Here is a 21,867-nt window from a genome sequence, read left to right on the forward strand (position 1 = left end):
TCTGCTGGCCATATTTATTCTGGCTTTAGATATCCAACATGTGACTGCCCGAATTGCTCAGTTCAGTCTACTTCCTGGCTGCAGTTGCGTGCAGGGAGAGCAGCTGACTCTCCAGGTGAAGGTCGACTTCTGAATAAGTAAAGAGAGGGAACGCTGCAGCAATTTCCCACTGCCTCACATAGATTTTACACATAACAAAGTGAACTGAGTAGTTTTCCTGTAACACCCCACAAATAATGAGCTGCCAAAAGATCCAGTTTCCCACAGACAGCCCCCTCAAATTCCCACGCACTCTCCCTTCTCAGTAATTCACCTCCTGCTGCTTCATCCTGACTTATGTCACTATGGCAACAGCTACATCTGAGGGCAAAGACTATGCACATCCTCCTTTTTTTTAATCTGAGATTGTAGGATTAGTGCAGCCAGAGGCCTTTAAAACCTGCTCTTGGCTTGCATGCGAGTCGGTGTGTCTTTCTTTCCCTCTGTGCTGTTGAGTCAGTGTCAGTGTGACCAAGTGTTGTTTTTTTTTTTTGCAACAAAACAGAAGGTATTATATAAGCTGCAGAAGCAATAAAAACTCGTACCTGTTGACCTTGACGTGGTCACCAGGTGGCTGTGGGAGCAGATCAGTGGCCAGATAGGGCATTTTCAGAGTGCATCACTATTTTACTGTAATCGGCATGACCAGGAGAGTCCTGACACTGATGCACTGCACACTGCTTCTCCTCCCTCTTGTTACCTTGAGAGGGCGGTGAAACGGGCCCTGCTGCGGAAGTCAGTGTCCTCCGATGCTTTCATCAGCACGGGTATCGTGCACATGACCCTCCACTGCTGCATTGTCAGCGGTTAAGTGTTCAGCCCAGGGCTTTATTTTCATGCTGTGTCACAGTGCATGTACAAAAGGATCTCTTTTGCTCTGAGGGTCCAGGATCATCTGCGATCTGCCTTTTCTTTTTCTTATGCTTATTCTTCTCTTCCATGAGTGCTCCCTTAAAAGCCTATGCAGTTGTCATGGAGTTGTGCTTCCTGGTAAACAATGACTCTTTTCATTCCAGCAGAGCTTTCAGTCCAGTAGCTGAGATCGATGGAGCAGAAGGCAAAGAGAAGGGGTTTGCTGCTGTCCTAAAACTCTCATGTCTATCATGAAGTCCACTGCATGTGTTTCACAGGCGTTGCTGTTAGTTTGTAGTCTCATTACATCCACGATACAAAATTATTTTGTTTGTGTTGATAATAAAAATTATGAAAAATGTAGTAAAATCAGCTGATGGGTAAAGATATGTGAGGGAAAAAATAACATTGCAGGTGCTTATGGGTAGAAAGGTAAAGCTGTTGAGTGACTGAGGCCATAATGAAGGCAGGACCCAAGCACATGACCAGAAGTAAGGAGTCCACAACAAAGCTATGATTATTTCTCATCGAGACTGGCTTTGAGCTGAGCTTCCAAGGCCATTTTATCAAAGGTACGCATGTTGGTCTCCTCCCGCACTTTGTCTCGCACGTGAAAAGAGGCTCTAGCCACAGATCGGGCGCTCTCTAACACTGCCTTCTTCTCCTTGAAGATCTGCTCACTCTTCTCCAGCTTCCTCTCGATGGACTGCAGCAGCTCCAGACGCCTCTGCTTCTCCTCCTCCTCCACGCGCTGCCTGTTGAGCTTCTGGAGTTTCTCCTTCTCCTGTCGGCTCTGGACTGCCCGCTGCGCCTTCTCTTTGGCCCTCTCCTCAGCCACCAAAGCTGCCTGCTGGGCTCGTTTCTCTGCTTCCTTTACGCGAGCCTCCAGCAGCTGCTGCTGTTGCCTCTCGCGCTTCTCTGCTGCCTTGCGTGCTTTCTGGATCTGCTTCTCCTCGCGCTTGGCCTTCTCTTTCAGCTCCTTCCCTCGACGTTCGACTATCTGTTCGTAGTTTTCAAGGGAACGGCTGAGCTTGTCCTCTGCTGACCTCCTGGCCTCATCCCTCTCCTCTTTCTCTCTACGGGCGATTTCCTGTATCAGGGCGATGTGACGTCTCTTCTCTGCTTTGTTCAGACCTCGCCTCTCCTCCTGGGACTGGTGCTCTTTCTCTTGCCTCTTCAGCTCAGCCATGGTGAGCTTCTCATTCAGCAGCAGCCTCTCTTGCTCCAGCATGGCAGCCCTCTCTTCCTCCAGGCTCTTCAGGTTCTGCTCCTGAAGAGCCTTCTTGTGCTTTTCCTCTCGCGCTGCCTGCTGTAACTTTAGCAGGCGGTTACGCTCCTGCTGTTCTGCAAGCTCCCTCCATCGCTCCTCACTCTCCTCGACCTGTCGCATTTTGGCTGCTGCTGATTGTCGCTCTTGCTGGCTGAGTCTTCGCTGACGCAGCGACACCTGTGTATGCCACACTCTCTGACACTGAAGCACGGCACGCTGTTTCTCTCGCTCCTCCTGCTCGCGACGCAGCTCCTCCATCCTGCGCTCACTATCCCACTGAAGGTGAGCCACATAGCGGGTTTGGCTCATGATGTCTTCCTCTTGATATCGGGCAAGCATCAAAGCTGCTATCTTGCGGTCTCTCTCAGACACAGCTTTCAGCCCTCTGCGCTTCACCTCCTTTACTATGCGCTCCACCTTCTGTGTCGTCTGAGGAGAGTGGCTCAGATCGCCGAGGCTGAGGCTGCGGCCCATTAGAGAGTTGAAAGTGGCCAGAGTGCGAGCTCGAGGACTGGAGACTCTAGCCCAGTGTTCTCGTGCACCATCCCAACTGTAAGAAGAAGAAGCGCCCGACTCTGACGAGGTGCATGTAGTCGTAGTCGTAGTAGTGGAGGTTGAAGAGCAGACGGGATCCATCCTTCGCTGTAAAGATTCCAGTGAATGGCTTTTTCCTTGTACCTTGGAATGAAATCCAAGATGTCCGTTGTGCTGTGTAAATGGTCCTCCTGTTACACCGTTCAGAGGTATCCCAGAGCTCTGAACTGCAGGTTTTGACGCTGATGAAGTCAAAGTGGAGTTGGCTCTGGGGAAGGAAGGGGGTTTCGGTGTTGGTCTAGGAAAAGTGTTTGAAGATTTACCACCAGAGGACTTCCGAACTACTGGTGGGGGGCCAGATGAAAGTGGTCGTGTGGGCTTTACTAATTCAGGGGATGAGGACAGAGGATGTTTTCCAGATCCTAGAAATCCACTCTTGGAAACTGGTGTAGAGGGTGTAGAGCCAGATTTTGAGGATGTGGTTGGTCCCGCATGAAAAGATTTAGGGGAGGTACTAAGAGTGGAGGCAGGTGCTTTGGATAAAAGAGCTGCACCTGTTTTGGAGGCTTGACCTGATGCTGTGGCTCTAGAAGATGTTCCAGCGTTGAGGGTGGAGCTGGAGGTCACTGGCCCAGACTTAGAAGACTGGGTGAGGCCAGAGGACATTTTATCCACAGAAGATGCATTGCTGCTATTGACCGTTGCCTGAAGAATCCTTCGTTTTTCCTCCCTAACAATCCTTTCCCTCTCTTCCCTGCACTGCCTAAGTTTGGCATGCCTGTCCCTCTCAAAGACTTCAAACAAGCCTGTGGCGACACGCATTGAGCGGCCAGGAGCCTCACGGGCAAAGTCAGAGAGCGGGCGAGGCAGCAGCTCCACAGGCTTGACCCCGCATCGAGCACACGCCTCCAGAGAGCGGGGGCTCGTTAAAACGTATCGGCTGCCCTCTGCGGCCGGCGAGTCAAAGTTGTACAGATCCAGGTGCAGCTTTGGAGACACATCGCTGTCAGTCTGAGTCTGTGGTTGCTGAGGTGCTGAGTCCTGAGAGGTGACCTCTGGAGCCGCTGGAGATGCAGTGTGGCAGGGGCTTGGCTCTGAACTGCCGGTTGGTGGCGTCTCAAAACCAGCATCCCCATCTTCCTCTGTTGTCGTGCTATCTGTGTTTTCTGGCAGTCGAGAGTCTTCGGTGGCCACAGCTGGTGTGTCGAATTGCGGGCCTTTACACTTATTCTGCTCCTCAGCCTCCGAGGGGTCAACCATAGTTGCCTGCGGGTAAAGAGAGGGCAGGGTGAGCAGGGGAGAATAAAACAGGAGAGAAAATAGATGAAAAAGTGGGGAGAGGTTTCAATTAGAGGATCATAGCACTGAGACAAGAGCTTAAGAGATGCAGTCTGTGGGGGGAGGGTCATTACACGCATGAACACATATTCGTGCACTCACTGATTTTACACCAGATGAGACATTTTCCCCCTTCAGGGAAGAGATACAACACAGAAAAACACCACAGTCCTTTAACGGGGGGATCTATTTTCGGCAGAGTTACTGGGCTGAGAGAATCTGATTACTCATAGCAATATTTTTTCACTCTACATCACACAATCAACCTACAAATGCTTAACGCACAGACGTCTGGGGTATGAATTATTAAGCACCTGATCCTAAAAGCTTACTTGGAAAAAGAATGTGATATCATGGAGTGTGAAAGTAGTAAACAACCACTGGACACTATTATGCTCACTAACATGCTCACTAACATGGACTCATCACACCTGGTAACAAACAGTGAAGGCCTAGACCTTTCTCCTGCATATCAGCAGGATGCTGGCATAAAACCCTCTCCGCACTGTCAACACCAACAGCTCAGGTTCAAGGTTAAAACTCCAAAAATGACAAAAGAGATATTGCTGATTGCTTTGGTGCACAACAACAGTCATTACAGCTGCTTAAATCCGGTGGATTTGGCTGTAATTTAATGCGGTATTGCGTCGCGCAAGCATGCACTGACCTGCCAGGTCGCAAAACGTTTTCTAAACCGGTGCTTTGTTCCCCTTTAATCCGTCCAGAAAGCCTCGTCTCCTGCATAATATCAGGTTTCAGGCAAAAGGCTTCGGCCGTCGCCCCGAAGATGGGTGCATCACATCGTTGCAATCTCCGGCGACACGACAGACACAGACGGAGCCTTTCCCAGCCGGTCAGCCTCTGAGCGCCGGCGCTGAAAATGTGCACTCTCCGCGATCACAAACACCGATAAAAACCGTCCTCGCGGTGAAATCTGCTCACTACGACGACTCTCCTATCCAGCTTCCTCCCTTCCTCATCCTCCCTCCCTAAAGTTCATCCTGTAAACATCAGCGGTCGCCACCTGCTTTTCAGCATCCCTCCATCTCACCCTCCTTGGCTCCGCCCGCTTGTGGCAAATATGCTAAAAATACTGAGTGCGCTCTGCAATTATCCGAGCGCCTGTCCACTCCACTTACAAGCTCTTAAACTGGCGTAATGGTGCTGAATGTTACCCCCGAGCAAAGATCCTCCTGCAGGCCTGCTTTTGTACCACGCACGCAGTTTATCCATTGAAGATGAATATTAGCCAGTTTCCAAAACGTGTCTATTTTCCATTTCCAGAAGTGATTTTGTAGGAGATGTTTCCAAAATACTGATGGAATAAAAAAGGCGTGGAATTTTAAAATTGGTCTTTGTTAATCTGTGGCTGGCTCATCACCAGTCACAGCACTTTCTCTTAAAGCTGACATCTGCCACCACTCCTGGGCGTGAAATCAAAATGCATGTAATTACTCGAAATTGACACCAGAGGGCGAAAGAGCACTGCAGATCTATGCTAAGGGTGTCTCAGGGAGGTCATCTGACCTCAAGCAGTCGTAATACTGAGTTATCGAGGATTTTATTTTAGTATGATAGAATAAACACCCCATTAGGCCATTTACACTTGAAAACTGACACACTGGATCAAATTACAGTCACCCTAGTTTACAGCATGATCACAGTTAATTTAGGCCTGAATGTTTTGTTTTTCTTTTTACAGAAGACATATAGGAAAAGCACAACTGAAAATAAAACCTGACTCATGAAACTAATGTGCCAGCTAGAGGTATGATTGAATTGGTTCAGTGTCACAGTGTCATAGGATAATTATTTAGAACCATCACTGATGTTCTGATCAGAGAAGCCATCATGTCTGATGTGAAAAGGTTTACTCTCAGACATTAATGTCAGTTGGATAAACATTACTGTACTTGAAATGTATGTAATCATTTTTCTATTTTACACCTTAAAGTGTCCATGATATCAGTGATAAGGTGTAGTAAAAGTTTTACAACATTTCTTGAGAATATTCCCAACATGTAGTTAATTCAGGCCTAAATTAAGCATTTAGAAATAGACTTTTAACACTCTGTTACATAAGTAAAAGGACTGATACTTATACACATTCACTTACATTCACCCATTCGCACTCACATTAATGAGTTGGGGAATTCTTACAAATACAGCTCTCGAGCCACCCCTCATTGCCTTCTTGTTTTTCTAGGACAATGAGAAATGGGTGCAAAGATTAATTGAAACATGTGCAAAAATGCTGAAAATACTGCATTTAAGGCAAAAGCAGAATTTGTGCCAAACTAATGAGCTTGAAAGTCAACACACGGCCTTCAACACAGCCTGAACTCTTTTAGGCTTTTAGTTGAATAGGATACTAATGCATCAGGTAACCCCCCCTGCTTGACACTACCACTACAGTTACATTTTGCTATTGCTTGTACCTTTTGTACTACTACTTTCACTTCCTATGAAAGTCATTTTTATACTAATACTGATGATATAACATTAACATTATTTCTTACTGTACTACAACTGGCATCAGTAGTAACACAACTATTGTTCTCACAGATCTAGTACAAATAGTCGAAGTTGAAAAAGATTAGTATTTCTCTCTGTGAGTCTGATGGATTTGATCACCACATGCAACCCCACTAATAAATGCAGTTGATTAATTGAAAGCCCTCTTCTGCATATAGACTGGTCTGGTTTGGTCCAGAGCTTCAGGATTAGATAACTCTGGGTGAAAAAAGCTCTGATGATGACCCACTAAACTCCTGACCCATTGTGGGGAACAGTGCGAGTTTAATTGGCCCCACCCGCAAGCTGTATCGGGAGGACAGCGGGTAACAAGTGACAACAAGGAACGTGCTGGCTGGCTTGTTAACCGGGGGAATGGGGTCTGCGAGGGGAGCCAAAGGAGAGCGGTGCATGGTGTGCTTGCTGCACAGTTCACTGGTGCAGGGTTATGCTCTGCAGAAATTTTGTGTTTGTGTTTTTGTTTTTGGTAGGGCATGCTCCCAACCACCAAAGCTGAACTGGGGGGTTCATCGAGAGGTGAGCTGCTTGGTGCAGTCATGGAGACCAGTACACAGCCCATGTAGTGGTGAGAACCCAGCATTCCACCACATCATGTAGGATCCGACCTGGAGATGCCAAAATCCTTATTCTAGATACATTTTTAAGTATTTTGCAACCAATAAAGTTATAGACCACCAGATCTTTAATGTGGTATACCATAAATACTATGAAACCACCAACATATTGAATATTTCAAAGATTTTCCTTAATATATCCTGATTGGGAAAGTGATTCTGTATCAGCTCTTCTGCTTTTGAGGATCTATTGAAAGACAGATCCTCAAAAGCATCTGTTCGATTTAGGAACTCAGTTATAAAAACACAGGTGAGCCAGTATCTGTGCCGTTACGAGGATCTACGTCCCGTTCAAGCCACTTAAGGAAGGCTATTTTTACACAGAGCCAATAGATAAATCCAGCCAGGAAATTATAGCGAAAGAGGAACTGAGAGATTACGCACTTTTGGCTACATGACTCTGACAGTCAGCAGCCTCAGCTGAAATGAATTCACCCATTTCATTTCCCTTCAAAGGCAGATCAGATTTTCAGCTGGACATGTGTGCAGAACTTTGACAAGTATGGATAGAGACATGGCAAACTCTTTTACCGACCTGGAAATAAAAAGGCCTTGGTACATTTCCATCTCTCCAGAGAGCTTCTGATTTTCCACATTATTATATTTTACTACTATTGTAGTGCATCGAGCCAGGAGCTTACTGTACCCATGTTTGCTAAGGGTTGAACACAAGGAGTGAGTGTGTACAGCTGTCTAGACAAGTGCAGTGAACCAAACTTAAGCTTTCTTGGATGCATTTTATATTTTAATATGTTTCCTATTCAAAAACAGCAAACATAATTAATAAGAAACATATTAGATCTGACAAACTTGCAGTATTTTTCTTAAACTCGTTAGAAAAAAATCTTATTTTTTAATTGTTACTTCACGCATAAGCTTCCTCTAATATTTAAAAGGCTTTAGAGAATTTTAGAATTCAAATCCTAAACGAAACATTTTTTATTGCTTGATGCCAACAAAGTAACATGTGGACATAATTTTTTAATTTTTAGGATACATATTATTACACTGATTACTGTAGTGGTTTCCAACCTAGCAGCATGGGAGCTCATATTAGGTTTTCAGAAGATGAACAGGAAGGGTCACAATGACGACCACAATAATGAAGCACAGTGAATGCTGGTTATTCTGTCATGATTGCCTATTTTCCAGTTTTCCTGTAAAACACCAGATAGTTTTCCAGTTAGAAATGATTCATATTAGAGCATGACTGATATATTCATCTGCCAATACTGGTCATCCACCCACCTCTACTTTTCTGGGTCAGCAGTCTAAGCAGAGATGCCCTGACCTCCCTCTCTCCTGCAACCTTCTCTAGCTCTGGGGTTCACCAAGGTGTTCCCAAGAGACATAATCATTCCAGAGTGTTCAGAGTCTGCCGTGAAGGAGCTCATTCCCAACCAAGAGTGGGCACTGCTTTTTTCTGACTGAGAGACAGAGAGACAGGGTCTCAGATTTGGAATCGCTAATTCTGATAGATGCAAAGAGCTCCAGTCCAAGCTGGAGATCATAGCTTGATGAAGCCAGAATCACATCATTGAATAAATATATACTTATTCTAACACTTATACATATTTTTTCCTTTTCTTCTTCTTCTTTAAAAAAATCACTTCACATAGTTTTGCAGCAGAGCAGTTCAGACTGAGCTGTTTCACTATCAATAAAAGCACAAGATAAAAATAAAAAATCCCTCTTAAAGTGATTACAACCAGACTGTTGCAGTCGGTGATCAAACACTACAGGTTGCTGTGTTGATGTTCATTTTGAGAACTATGTTAATTTTGAGTAGACGATTATAAAGGATCATTATTAAATAACACAATCAAAGAGTAGATTAGGTTGCTGCTTATGCAATAATAGATCAGTAACAAAACCATATACATCAATCGCATAGCTTTTTTTCAGTATTCCTCTGCCTTCTCGTCTCTGCTCAACATATCAACCAAGGCCACACAATACCACAGCACCCTGTCTGACTGAGCAGCATTTGCACCAGCATTTAAATTCCAATTTTCCTTTGGAGGGCTTTACCTCTCCACTAACTTGCATGAAACTTGCTCTTGTAAATTTTTGTGCCTCACTGACAGACAAACAAAGAAAATACAAGGAACAAGAAATATCATAACAGCAAAATAAAATGCAAGATTGATTACTTGGATTTTGGGAAACTTAGTGCTGCGCAAGCACTCAAATATGTGTACGTGCATGTGTGCGTGCGTGTACAGTACTACATGCCTGCTGGAACTCACTGGCCCTGCGAATATTGAGACCTTTCATTGCCCCCAGTTCACATTTCCAGCCTTGGTTTGCCAACAGAAAGGGCCACATTTTCTAGACCGCTTCAACTCCCGCTTCCTCAGCCACCAACCCCCTCTCTCCCTGCTGTCTATTCTGTGGGATGGTACAGGGGTCTCATGCGGGTGTGGAACAGTCCCCCTCCTTAGTGGAAGGGGAAAAGGTCCCAGAGACATAGCTGTTAATTCAATCAGGAGAGTGGTATGCTCAATTAGGCATCCATAAGGGCCTGGATGGGTCCGGGGGCCCTGCAGAGGGCAAGCAGCCCAGTCCCCAGGAAGTATTAATTGTGGATGACAGTGTGTAAACAGTGGGGTGAATAGACAGCGCAGGTGCGGGACACCCCATTCCAGACTCAATAGGCCTTTTCACACCCGTGGCTCTCTGTTGCCACTTTCTCTTTCACTCTCTCACTGCGTAAAAATCCCTCACATCTCTGATTAATGTCATAGATAATTTGGCTTTGTGGGCTTATTTATTTGTTGCTATGCTTTTCCATCACCAGACATGCTTCTACATCACTGTCAGTGTGTGTATGTTTGTGTGCAAGTGTGTACTTGAAGAGGGTAATAAGAAATGCTGGCCAGCCAAGGGCTATACCCTCCTCCTTGTTTTCAGGAGCTAGTGAAAATTGCGGCCAGTACATGTAAAATATATGGAATTTATGAAATGAAATCCAGATGACACTTTAAAAAGAGAAGGCTTTGTATCTGACCTTCGATTTTCCCCTTCAGCACACAAGCCGCCCGCTCCTCTCTGTCTTTCATTCAGTGCTTCAACTGTATTCTGCCTTTTGAAGTGCAATCACACACTCATCAAACAGATGCACTGCCTGAAAAAGTATTCAGACACTACATGTGGGTGTAAAAGTAGCAGAAATACAAGTAATAGAACTACAACTGCAAGCACAGAATACTAATCTTGAAGTATGCCTCCTTTTTTTAACATTTTAATAAATCTGAAATAACTGGTTTATTTTTTACTGATACAGTGAAATACAAGCAAAGCTTTTCTAAAGCTGATTGCAGTGGAGGTACTATTAAAGCAATTGCTTTAATAGTACAAATAATAAACAAAGTCAAATAATATTCTCCAATGTAAAAAAAAACAACTGTATCGGTATGGAGGTGTGTGGGAAGTGAAGTAAACCTTCTGAGACCCCATGTCCTCACAGAGGAACGTAGGAGATACTAAAAATGAATGCCAAACAAGTAGTGAAGCAACATGGGAGTTGCAAATACTTTAATAATTTGAATAAGTTCAGCACTTGAAGAACCTCAGGGATGAAAAAAATCCCAAACCCAGAGACAGATTCGGTATATGGTTGCTGTATTGTTGGGTGACTGGTTGATAATTACAGTAGGCCTTTTCGGATTATCCTAAATTACTGGTAAATCAACTAATAATCAGCTTTTTATTGTTGTACAGGTGAGGGTGAAATATCGCTACAATAAACAAAAGGAGGAACTTTTTAAACACTGGAATAAAAGTCACAAATAGGTTTTCATGGATTTCGTTATTAGAAGAACAATGAGAATCTACTGAAACACACGACAAATGCAAATGCTGATTTTATTTAGACAAAAATGTAGTTATTTAGCATTAAACTGGAAAAATGAACGACAAGTAGCAGTTTTTGCCTCTCTTCAACTTGTTTTCCTCTCAGCATTTATCATACTACATCTGAACTGCATGTGCACCTAAACTGTACTTTTAGGCAACGTGACATCATTGCGGTACATCTGTGCTAAACCTGCTCCTCTCCCGAGGCCGTCAGATCTCTGGGTGGCCTCAGTGATGCTCTGTCTGTTTCTGTGTCTGCACACACCCGCTAATTTTCGGCCGTATGTAGTTGGTGTAAGCCGGTGGGGGGACCGGCGGCTGGGGCGTCTTTGGAAGGGCCACTGCAGTAATTGGGATGTACATTTTCTTTCAGCATGCCCATTCATTCCTGCTTTTGTTTTTGTTGTCAGAGGTTTTCTTTTATGTTCGGCCAAATGACAACAGAATTAAAGTGTCAAGCCATGCTTTCACTACAACGGCTTTGCAGCCCTGAAAACTTTGTCTTCATTGTTCAGGGTGGCAGGTTGAAGTGAGAGGGAAGAGCAGATATAAACTGATCTCGTTAACATTCCAAGAGACACTCCCGTTGACCCTCTCTGCTCCTCATCCTCACCTCCCACAGCATTACTCCACTCACACAAGGACATGAGTGGACCGGCTGGCACAGAGCGGGAGGGGTAGTTGGGTTAAGTCTCTGGGGTGGGAAACAACTTGGAATGAGGCGCATCCCTTCTCTCACAGCTCTGATAATGATACTACACGGACGCTTTGCTGAGTTTCTATGGTGGTCCGATAAGCAAGAATTCAGATAATTCACTATCTTGAGACCACTTAGGCCTCGGTTTTTCTCCCTTTTGTACAACTGCCCCATCCATTTTTATCTCTCCCATTTGGAGTGACCCTCCTCTGGCATCTTTTCTGCAAACAGTGCTTTACAGAAAATGTCCAGAGCACAGAGGAATAATTAATGCTGACCCTAATTGTGCCAATTCCAGAAGCTCAATAGCTCTAATTACAAGGCTCTTCTCTGAGGCACTCAAAAAGCCGCTGAACTGTCAAAACCAACAATTAAAAAATATCTATAGGGACAAAGAGCGAGAGAAGGGGATTTGGGGTGGGGGTGGGGTTACCCGTTCCAGTAAAGGGTGACGGGACACCTGCACTAAACACTGCTTCTCTCTTCTTAATGGGCCTCACAATTTATTGAAAGGAAAAGATGGAGAAATGGACAGCACGGAGGCGAGGAAGATGTGAGAGCCAGAAATTGAGAGGTTGCAGGCCGATTACAGTGTGGAAGCATGTTTTGTGAATGCACTAAGTGTGCTTTCCTGCTCAGGTTGGTGGAAAAGTACTGAGAATATTTATGGTTGTCAAAGCAACAATACTGCGATATTAAAGTGCTTCATAACAACCTTAAACCTTCCACTTAAGTGTTAAATGTGAAAAACCCAAACGTATATATAAGTGACAAAAGGGTTGCAACAATGCAGAACGGCTCTAAGGTCAGCCAGTTTATTTTGAAAAAAATCCCCCAAACCAAATAGGTTCTCTACCAGAAAAAAAACCCCATTTATTCTATGAAATGTGTTACATTATGACCATGTAATTGGGGATAAAGTGACACAAACAGTTGTTTTTTGCTCTATCAAACAACGAATCGTCTGCCAACTAAAACCCACAACGACTCACACACACACACACACACACACACACACACACACACACACACACACACACACAAAAAAAAAATCTACAAACACAGACTGCCCCCCTGCAGTGATTGTGACAGCTATTGACTTTACTCAATAGATGTTTTCCATTGTAACCCAAGTACGCAGGCTAAATGTCACGGCAGCAGGATACTAGGCTATTATAGAGCATTATATGTCTCAGAATGGGGATGAGAACCTAAAATTTGACCTCACAATTGCTCGGCCATTGTCTCTGCTCTCAAAGACTCATGATAATACACTGAGTGTTCCTGCAGCTGCTGCCTCTCCTGGTCCTATCTCCTAACTGACCGGAGCAGGTCTTTCTCCTCCGCGAACAGTTAATCTTGGGGTGAGGTGGGCGTGGCTTTCCCGCCACCGGCCGCTGCTATTGGGTCCTCCGAGTGCCAGCTAGAAACGACTGCTCCCTCCTTTGCTTTTAAATGAAGGTGCAATGGATACAGGCGCGACTCAACCTGTGGAAGCCGCGATGAACAGCTGATCCTCCCGCAGTGGATAAAACCAATCACAATGGTGACGGCCAAGTCCTGATTCCCGATCATACGCGTGGCACTATGTGAATAGTTATTGGAGGAGTAGACACAGGAGAATTATTAACCGGAAATTAGGGTTAAGGAGTCTTTTTGGGGCGTACTAATATATATTTTTTTCGGTTTGGACCTGTCGATCATCAGTATTACAGACGGACACGCTGTGCGCTCAGACTACCTGCCGCTCTTCGCTCTGCGCTCACCGACGCTCAATTATGTTATTATCAAGTTTCCTCATTTTTACCGTCTCCTACTTTATGGCGCCTCTGTTCCTCTGTTACCTGCCTCAAGTGTCGACACAGAAGCCTGGGTCACGGGTGAGTACATCCCTGTGGGTCTGGTGCCTCACACTTTCATGGAAGTAGCAGTTTGAAACACGATACTTGCATTAATTACGAAAGTAAAAGTGTGTCAAACTGATTAGATTCTACTTAAAATAGAACGAATGGGATAAGTTACAGACTGCTGGTAAACCTGAAATATGCCGAGATATTTCTTTAATGCGCCTTTAGTAGATAAGATGTAACAGTTGATTCAAGATTTTTTTTTTAAACTTATGCTGAGTGGGTAAATTAGATGACTTTAAATCAAATGAGAAATTTGGCTTTTGGTGTTAAAGTTTCATCTGATTCACTGTTTAGAGAAGAACACTCCAAACCCAATCTCCATCTGGGCTTGTAAAGCTTAATCCCACCAATTTGCTGGTTTTACACTTTGAGTTTGGCCAAATCTAACTTGTAAAACATGAAATCGATGATAACTTACTGAGCTTACTCAACTTTTCCTTGGGCACAGCATCCCGGCTCCTGGACCTCTCCTTTTGCAGGAACAGATTTTTGTCACTGCCATGTCTCTCCATCGCTCTTTTTTTTTTTTTTTTCTGTCTCTCACACACACTGCTTTGCTTGTTCAAGGTTCTTATTTCGCCCTGTCCAGGCACAGGGGGAAATAAGTGATGCGAAGTGAAGGGGAACACCATTGTTTCAGTGCACAGATGCACTGTAATATTTGTGGTCAGAGGCGAGGGGCTGACTCACAGGGGGTGAATATGTAATACTCTCACATACTGGAACTATTTCACAATATCTTTGAACCCCCCCACCCACCCCACCCATCCTCCATACACAGTGTGCTGTGGTCAAGATTGTTCTCTGGAAAGAGCCACAGTGAATTTTGCTTAATCACTTCTTTGTTGCTCCTTTTATAACTGTTTTCCTACTGTTCAAATAATGAGAGGATCAAGGTGGAGTGTGTGGCTTTCCTACAGTATAACTGGACGCAGTACTTGTTACTTTGCATATTTTGGGGCCTGATTCAGGTGGCACCTCCTTATATAGCTACATCACTTACACGTGCTAGGGTGTTTAGAAAATCAAAACAAAGATGAGTTTTGAAATTACGATGGCTGATACTCTGAGCTGCCCTTTTATCGTGAAGTTCTTCCTATTGTAACTTTAGCTGAAAGATTTTGTGTACCTTGCCAGGCTGTGAAAGTCTATCAGTCTCAACTTTGGTAAACAGTTTCAAAACCACATTGAATAAACTCCAAAATACAGGGTGGCCAGTGTGAAAATGTGGTTTCTTGGTCCTCTGAAATTAGATTCTTTAGAGACAAAAGCTTTTCATAAAAACAGGGATAACACTGAAAATCTGAGCATCTCCATCAGCTTTATCCCATCAAATTAAACTCCCTCTGCATCCCACTTCATCCTCCTTCTGGCATGGATTAGGCCCCAAGGAGCAACAGTCAGCCTGCTGAAACCCCCACTCACTCCACAGTGATTACTTCTAACATTTCTCACAGCTGCTGTAATACCATAATTCACACCACCCACTTTCCACGTTGATATCAGGAGTGAACGGCTGAGCTAATTTCCCTGCATAGACCTGCTCCTTTCTCATTTCTCTTGAGGTTCCATGATGCAATAGCACAACAATCCTCAAGACTGAGGAACACGAGTAATTGAGAGACTAAAAAGCCTTTTTTCAATTTTGCAGTCCCTGCTGTCTGTGCAATTTGGAAGACCAACAGCTTCTTTATTCTTGTATGAGTCCTTCAATAGTTTAACAGTGAGTTGGTGGATAAACCGTTGGATGCTAAGGATGTGTGATGATCAGTTGTAATTAATTAGTGCAACATTGTTTATTCTACCAAATTTAAGCACAAACTATCTGAATTATTTAGATGAAAAAAAAACTGATAATGGACTTAAAAACAGCTTCTTATGAACGATGCTGCCTTTATAGAGAGACAGGATTAAGGTTCATAATAAGTTAGCCTTTTTTATGAGTGCAACAAGATATTTCATGTTTTTTAAAACCGTAAAACCAGGAATGATGAGTCTCGTGGTCTGCAGGGATCATTTCCTAAAACGTTTAAACTAAGAAATCAGTTTTCCCAGTGGGAGGAAATGCTTAGCTTTTATAGAAGCTTAGCTATGCAGCTTTAATCCATCTTATCAAATCAACCTGTTAATCTCAGATTGCCCATAGGGTTGGGATGCTATGGGCAGTCTGCTTGCATAATTCGGTGACAGCATCAGTGAAGACTCTTAAAACTAAAACAAACACACAGGCCTAAGCAGCAAAGCTGCATACCTTCAGCTTGGGAAAGCAGAGCTCTGGTTCAAAAGCAGGAAAGTCTTTTTATTAGTGTGAGGTAGATCACAGCAAACATGCAGGTGTGAGTGTGCTGATGCGTGCAGCGTATGGGTGCAGGTGCCTGTGTGGTGAGCCGTGGAGTCTTAATTATGCTTACAGTGTACAAAGGAATGGAGGTCAAGAACGGGCCTGTTTTAAGTGAAAGAAAAATTAAACATGAAAATAGAAGTGACTATACTTAAGTGCAGTATTTACTTAAAAATTGGCCAGTGTTTATGCTATATTTAATTTTTTTCCAATTCAGTTGAATTAAGTTTGGAAAAAAATGAAGTTCACATCTGTTATCTGGAGGACATTAAAAAGAATATGGGGAAATTGAAGAGATTGGAAACTCCATCTGAGGCAGATTTAGCAAAAGCTGGTCCATGAGAGACGTTATTACTGAATGGTTCATATTTATAAATATAAGTTTTTATCAGTTAACAGCAGTTTAACTTTTTCTTTAACTATCTGGCTTTAAATCTTATAATCTTTTTTTTTTTTATAAATTTTATTTTCAGTCACAGCAGCATGTTAACAACAAAACATTGAACATACAGTAGTTTGCTGTTCAGTATTTACAATACCCCAAAAGATAACAGAAATAGAGAAGGAAAAAACAAACAAACAAACCAAAGAAACCCCTACAAAACAACAAAAAACAAATGTGTCTTGAGGTATCACCCCAAAGATAGCCGTTAGAGCAGAAGGATCATATTTAACGTTATACATCTCTGACAGAGTGTTAAATATAGACACCCAATAGGTATGAAGATTGGGGCATGTCCAAAAGGTATGAAGGAGCGAACCTGTTTCTGCTTTACATCTGTTACACAGAGGGTCAGCTTAAACTGCTTCAGGAGCTGCGTGAATGAGGCAAAAATCCCATCTACAAAAAGGTCTTTGATATTTCTAAGGCCATTACTTTCCCATATTTTAAAGGCAGAGTCCATCATGGAGGGTGGGAACATATGATTTGAGCAGATAGGTGCTTTAATTGACATTAAGTGTAACCCCAACCTTTTCCTACATTGCACCCAGATTCTGAGCGAGTCATACAACAAAGGGTTACGTTTATAGGTGTATAGTTCTAATGGGAGAGCTGAACTCAACAAAGCTGATAGGCAAATTTTGCCACAATTGGATGACTCAATTTGGAGCCAAGCTGGAGTCTCTGTAGTAACATTACTCATCCAGTACAGCATATTACGAATATTTGCTGCCCAATAATAAGACTGAAAGTTTGGCAAGGCTAATCCACCCATTGGCCTAGTCCTCTGCATGAAATCTTTACGAATTCGTGGACTTTTGCCATTCCAAATTAAATCTTATAATCTTAATCATAAAGAGAATATAGTCACGCATTTGGACCTTTTTTCATCTACAAGAACCAACCTAATGAAATAAAAATCTAAACACATTAAGACAATAAGTGAAGCTCACAAGAGACCATTTTACAAAAACAGATTCAAAATTGGATCCTATATTTCCTATAATGCAATTGCTAATATGATTACTCTCCCTTCTTGGGGAAAATTCACTTAGTTTTCAGCATTTTTGAGTTTGTAGTTCAAATCCAGATATTTAGTCAGATGAAGTCCCTGGGATAAAACGAGACAAGAACTTTGTGGTTAGGCTGAGCAGCCCATACCAAGTAAACTGGTCGAGAGCCCATTTTTTGTTTCACTACTTTAACAAACAAGATATTTTGTTATATATACACACGACAAAGTTGTCAGCAAGAAGTTTGATACCAGCAGAATCAGACAAAGATGAAGAAAGGCAACAAATGCAATTCTGTCATTATTCAGGACAGCTGAGAAGTCACTCGCTTTATCAAACCCGGCAGGTCTGATAAAGAGGTAAAAATGAGGTGAATGCAGAATAGCCAATATGATAAGACCCGAGGCAAACAAACCATGTAAGCCTTATTAAGAAAGTACTTTTATGGGTCAAGCAATGAGGGAAATGTTGTCAAAAAGCAAACTTAACTATCCAACTGTATTATGGCCCATTTGTAATCTTTATGCCTTTTCATCAGTAAAATGCATTCACACCATTCTCAAAGTGAAAGTGAAAACAGAATTGTGGATTCATTGAATTTAATATATACACAACTTAAATATTTACAGGATTAAAAGAAGTTTATTTAGTTCTGCTTTTATTCTCTTAGAGTATAATAAATCTGTGCATAGTAACAATGAAAATTTGAATTTAATTGTCCCAAAATGTCAAAGGGAATAACAGAAAATTGCCTGAAGAAGTTGTCAATAGTAAATAAACATTGTGATAATTAGAACTGAAGAGACAACATCTGCATAACAAAGGCTATGAGTGGCAGATGGAGAAGCGAGAGAGATCAAGGCCAGAGTGTGAGGACTGTTCCTTAACCATAATGAACCACTGAGATGCATATGAAGAAGAGCTGTTGACCATAATCATGCAGATGTGCAGTGCACATTTCCTCATTTAGTCTTTATGAGGGGAAAAAAAGATTCCTGGCAAAGTGATAAGGTCATAGTTTGGTTTCACCGTCGTCTGTGAGGAGAAGTCATGAAGTACAAACCTTTTAGATTAACTTTGTACTGACTGTTCAACAGCAGTTTCTGATTAGGCAGCTAAAGGAAGAATCCCAGCACACAGTCATTGATGACGAAGCTTGTGGTTTGAGGTTCTTTTGTCGTATCGTAAAGTACATTTGCATGGTTATGCTAGTGTTAATCAAGGGTTAGAGGGGATCTAGGAGGTGGGGGAACCCTAGTGGTGGAAGAAAAATAACTCACCTTAAAATAAATGATTGCGTATTCTTTGTTGGCTCTGAGGTTTAAGGCTTGTGTGGATTTACTTAATCTGCAGTCTATTAACAAATGCTACAAGGGGCATCATACCATCAAAGTTACTCTCCAGCCTGGAGCAATAAAAGTGGAATTTGGCAAATGATACTTAAGAGCATCATCTTAAATTCAAATTGATGCCTGCTACCCTTTACCTAACCTACCAGTGAGTATGGAGACGTCAATCTACCTTGCACCAGGCCAAATCAGTCCCTTTTCTGTAAACTGTAGTTGTTTGAACTCTTGAGTATTCTTGCACAGCAGCCATGCTACACTACAAGGACAACAGTACTTGAACAGATTTCTTATTCTTTAAAGTCAGGAGTTTTCAGTCCCATTGTCACAGGAGTATAAAATCAAGCACCTAACCATCTCTAACAAATCAGTTTATGACTTTCAACCAACTTTAAGTGATATTTTTACAAATATCTCTTAACCACAGCAACTCAGTCATGAACAGTGTTGGTCAAGTTACTTGAAAAAAGTAATCAGTAATTAATTACTGATTACTTCCCCCAAAAAGTAATCCTGTTACTTTACTGATTAAAAGTAATTAATCACGTAGTTACTTAGTTACTTTTTAAAAACACGATTTACAACCTGAATATGTGATAAAGCGATAGATCTTTCAGCCCAATTCTACTTGCATAATCCATCATACAAAATGTAATCAAATGGAAAAGTCTTAAAAATATAAAATAAAAAAATAAAATAAAACTTGTTTTATTAGTTTTAATCTTTTAACTTTATGCATCAAACAAAAATTTTATTATATGCAACATTCTCTGACTGGAAGAAATTTGTTTAACATTTAAACCTATTTTCTGCACATTCCAGCACATAAAATAAAATATTTTTTGTGTTTACACTCAGTCTTTCAAATAGATGCAAGTAAAACACAGTAGAAAATAAATGGAATCAAAGACTCAGCGGTCCTGTTGCTCTATTTTCACCTGTAAAGCAGGAGGAGGGTAGGCGGAGGTTTTCCCTGTTGCAGGTGTGCCGCAGCGGTCAGTTGAAGAATCCGCGAGCTTCTCTGTGAATTTCCCATTACGTCATTGCGCACTCGGTACTTGCTTGGAAGTTTAGGGGTTTTTTTGCTGTAAAAATTAGTTTTCTTCCCACACACAACGGACACTAATGTTTTTGTCACTTTTTATGGAATCAAACTCAAAGGTCAGTACTTCCAGGCTTTAAACGCTGCACGCTCATACTCTCTCCCCACTCGATATATTATCCATTGTTGATCTGCACACAGTTGTTGTCACGAACGTCGCACTTGCTTACGTCACTGTCATGAGACATTCTTGCAAAAAAAAAAAAATCACGGTTTTAGTAACGCAGTAACGCAGCGTTTCTACGGGAAAATAACGGTAATCTAATTACCGTTTTTGCAATTGTAATCCCTTACTTTACTCGTTACTTGAAAAAAGTAATCGGATTACAGTACAAGTAAACAACTTACAAGTAAACAACTTACAAGTAACGCGTTACTGCCCATCTCTGGTCATGAAGAGTCAGATCATGTGAAGTTACAGATGGCAGTCACCGAGTGCTGAGGTGCATAGCAAGTAAAAGTCGCCAGCCTTCTACTGACTCAACCTCCAAACCTCCTCAATTAATTAATTAACATCAGCACACAGACTGTGTGCTGGCAGGTTCATGGCATGAGTAGCTCCTATTGGTGTAAGGTGTAGGTGGCCAGGTACTTTTGTTCACATATGATATTTTAGTGAAACAACAAACAACACCATCCATCCATCCATTCACTTCCGCTTATCCTTTTCAGGGTCGCGGGGGGCGCTGGAGCCTATCCCAGCTGTCATAGGGCCAGGTACACCCTGGACAGGTCGCCAGTCTGTCGTAGGGCCAAACAAACAACACCATAAAGACATATATGAATACTCCAAATTGCTGTATATATGTATACCATACTTTATTAATGACAGATATTTTAAAATATTGTTGTAGTTAAGGTTCAATTATTTTTATGCAAGAATGACTTAGCCATAGTTCGCTGCAAAACATTACAATGTAGCGATTAGAGGTGGAAAATTATGGTAGAATCATTTTCTCTAATATTAAAAAATAAATAAATAAATGGCCTTATCTAACTGTCATGAAAAAAATATTTCAGGAAAATAAAAATAAAACAGCAGGGAAACGGTGGTGCAGTGGTTAGCTTCACAACAAGAAGGTCCTGCATTCAATTCCACCATCAGTTCAGGGTTTTTCTGTGTGGAGTTTGCATGATCTCACCATGTCTGCACAGTACTCCGACTTCCTCCCACTGTCCAAAGACATACAGTTAGTGGGATTGAGTTAATTGGTAATTCTAAATTGCCCATAGGTGTGAGTGTGAATACCTGTTCTTCTCTATGTGTTAGCTCTGCGACAGATTGGCGACCCGTCCAGGGTGTACCCTGCCTCTTGCCCAAAGACAGCTGGGATGGCTGTCTTAGCAGAAGAGAATGAATGGATGGATATTGCGGCAGAATATAATTATTTTTCTGGTGACATCAATGATCTTATCTAGTCACTTGAAGATTAAGCAAAAAAAATATATTTAATTTATGTTAGAAACATACGTACATAAGAATGACCTTGGGTAACACCATTCACGAATCCCACATGATTAAAATGATCCATTACAAATGGTTTAACAAACTTTTATGGAAACCTCTGATTCTGACACTCATAAGCCAAGATCTCATGTGACTGCACACCTAGGCTCCATCTGACGCTAACAGATTGCTTTAATAGTGACTCAACAAGTGACCAATAAAATTGCTTTCATATGTCAATTCCCTCTCATGCCTGCATGATCATCAGATACATTTCATGCTCAATTTCATGGCGTTCTAATCAGTATAATGAAAAGCAGCCTTAAGTCTTTTCCAAGAATCAGGCCAGTGTGCTCCACTCACGGATCGCTGCTACTTAATTCAACCTTGCTTTTCTTTTGCAGATCCTTGTGATCATTTTGGTTTGCATTTATGCAATCTATCCCACTATGGGAACTTACTCTATGTAAATTTGGCCTTATAGTGACACAAACAGACTCTTGTTTGAGAGGACTACTGCTTGTTGAAA

General features: G+C 42.3%; 2 protein-coding genes across 9 annotated transcripts in view; one reads left to right on the top strand and one right to left on the bottom strand.

Moving 5' to 3' along the window:
• Positions 1-1,408: 1,408 nt before the first annotated feature.
• The window catches only part of ccdc177 (coiled-coil domain containing 177), a 61,003-nt gene continuing 40,544 nt past the window's right edge, over positions 1,409-21,867 (bottom strand). For both annotated transcript variants that reach the window (XM_085342964.1, XM_085342965.1), the window contains exon 2: positions 1,409-3,961. In XM_085342964.1, coding sequence (XP_085199090.1) covers positions 1,409-3,961 — 2,553 coding nt within the window. The remainder of the gene's footprint in view (positions 3,962-21,867) is intronic.
• smoc1 (SPARC related modular calcium binding 1) overlaps positions 13,231-21,867 on the top strand; it is a 56,398-nt gene continuing 47,761 nt past the window's right edge. For all 7 annotated transcript variants that reach the window (XM_085342967.1, XM_085342969.1, XM_085342966.1 and 4 more), the window contains exon 1: positions 13,231-13,617. In XM_085342967.1, coding sequence (XP_085199093.1) covers positions 13,516-13,617 — 102 coding nt within the window. In that variant the 5' untranslated portion in view covers positions 13,231-13,515. The remainder of the gene's footprint in view (positions 13,618-21,867) is intronic.

Source organism: Diplotaxodon limnothrissa, linkage group LG19 (assembly GCF_057381915.1).
Source record: "Diplotaxodon limnothrissa isolate DT_005_m linkage group LG19, D_limnothrissa_male_GT1.1, whole genome shotgun sequence".
Taxonomy (NCBI): domain Eukaryota; kingdom Metazoa; phylum Chordata; class Actinopteri; order Cichliformes; family Cichlidae; genus Diplotaxodon; species Diplotaxodon limnothrissa.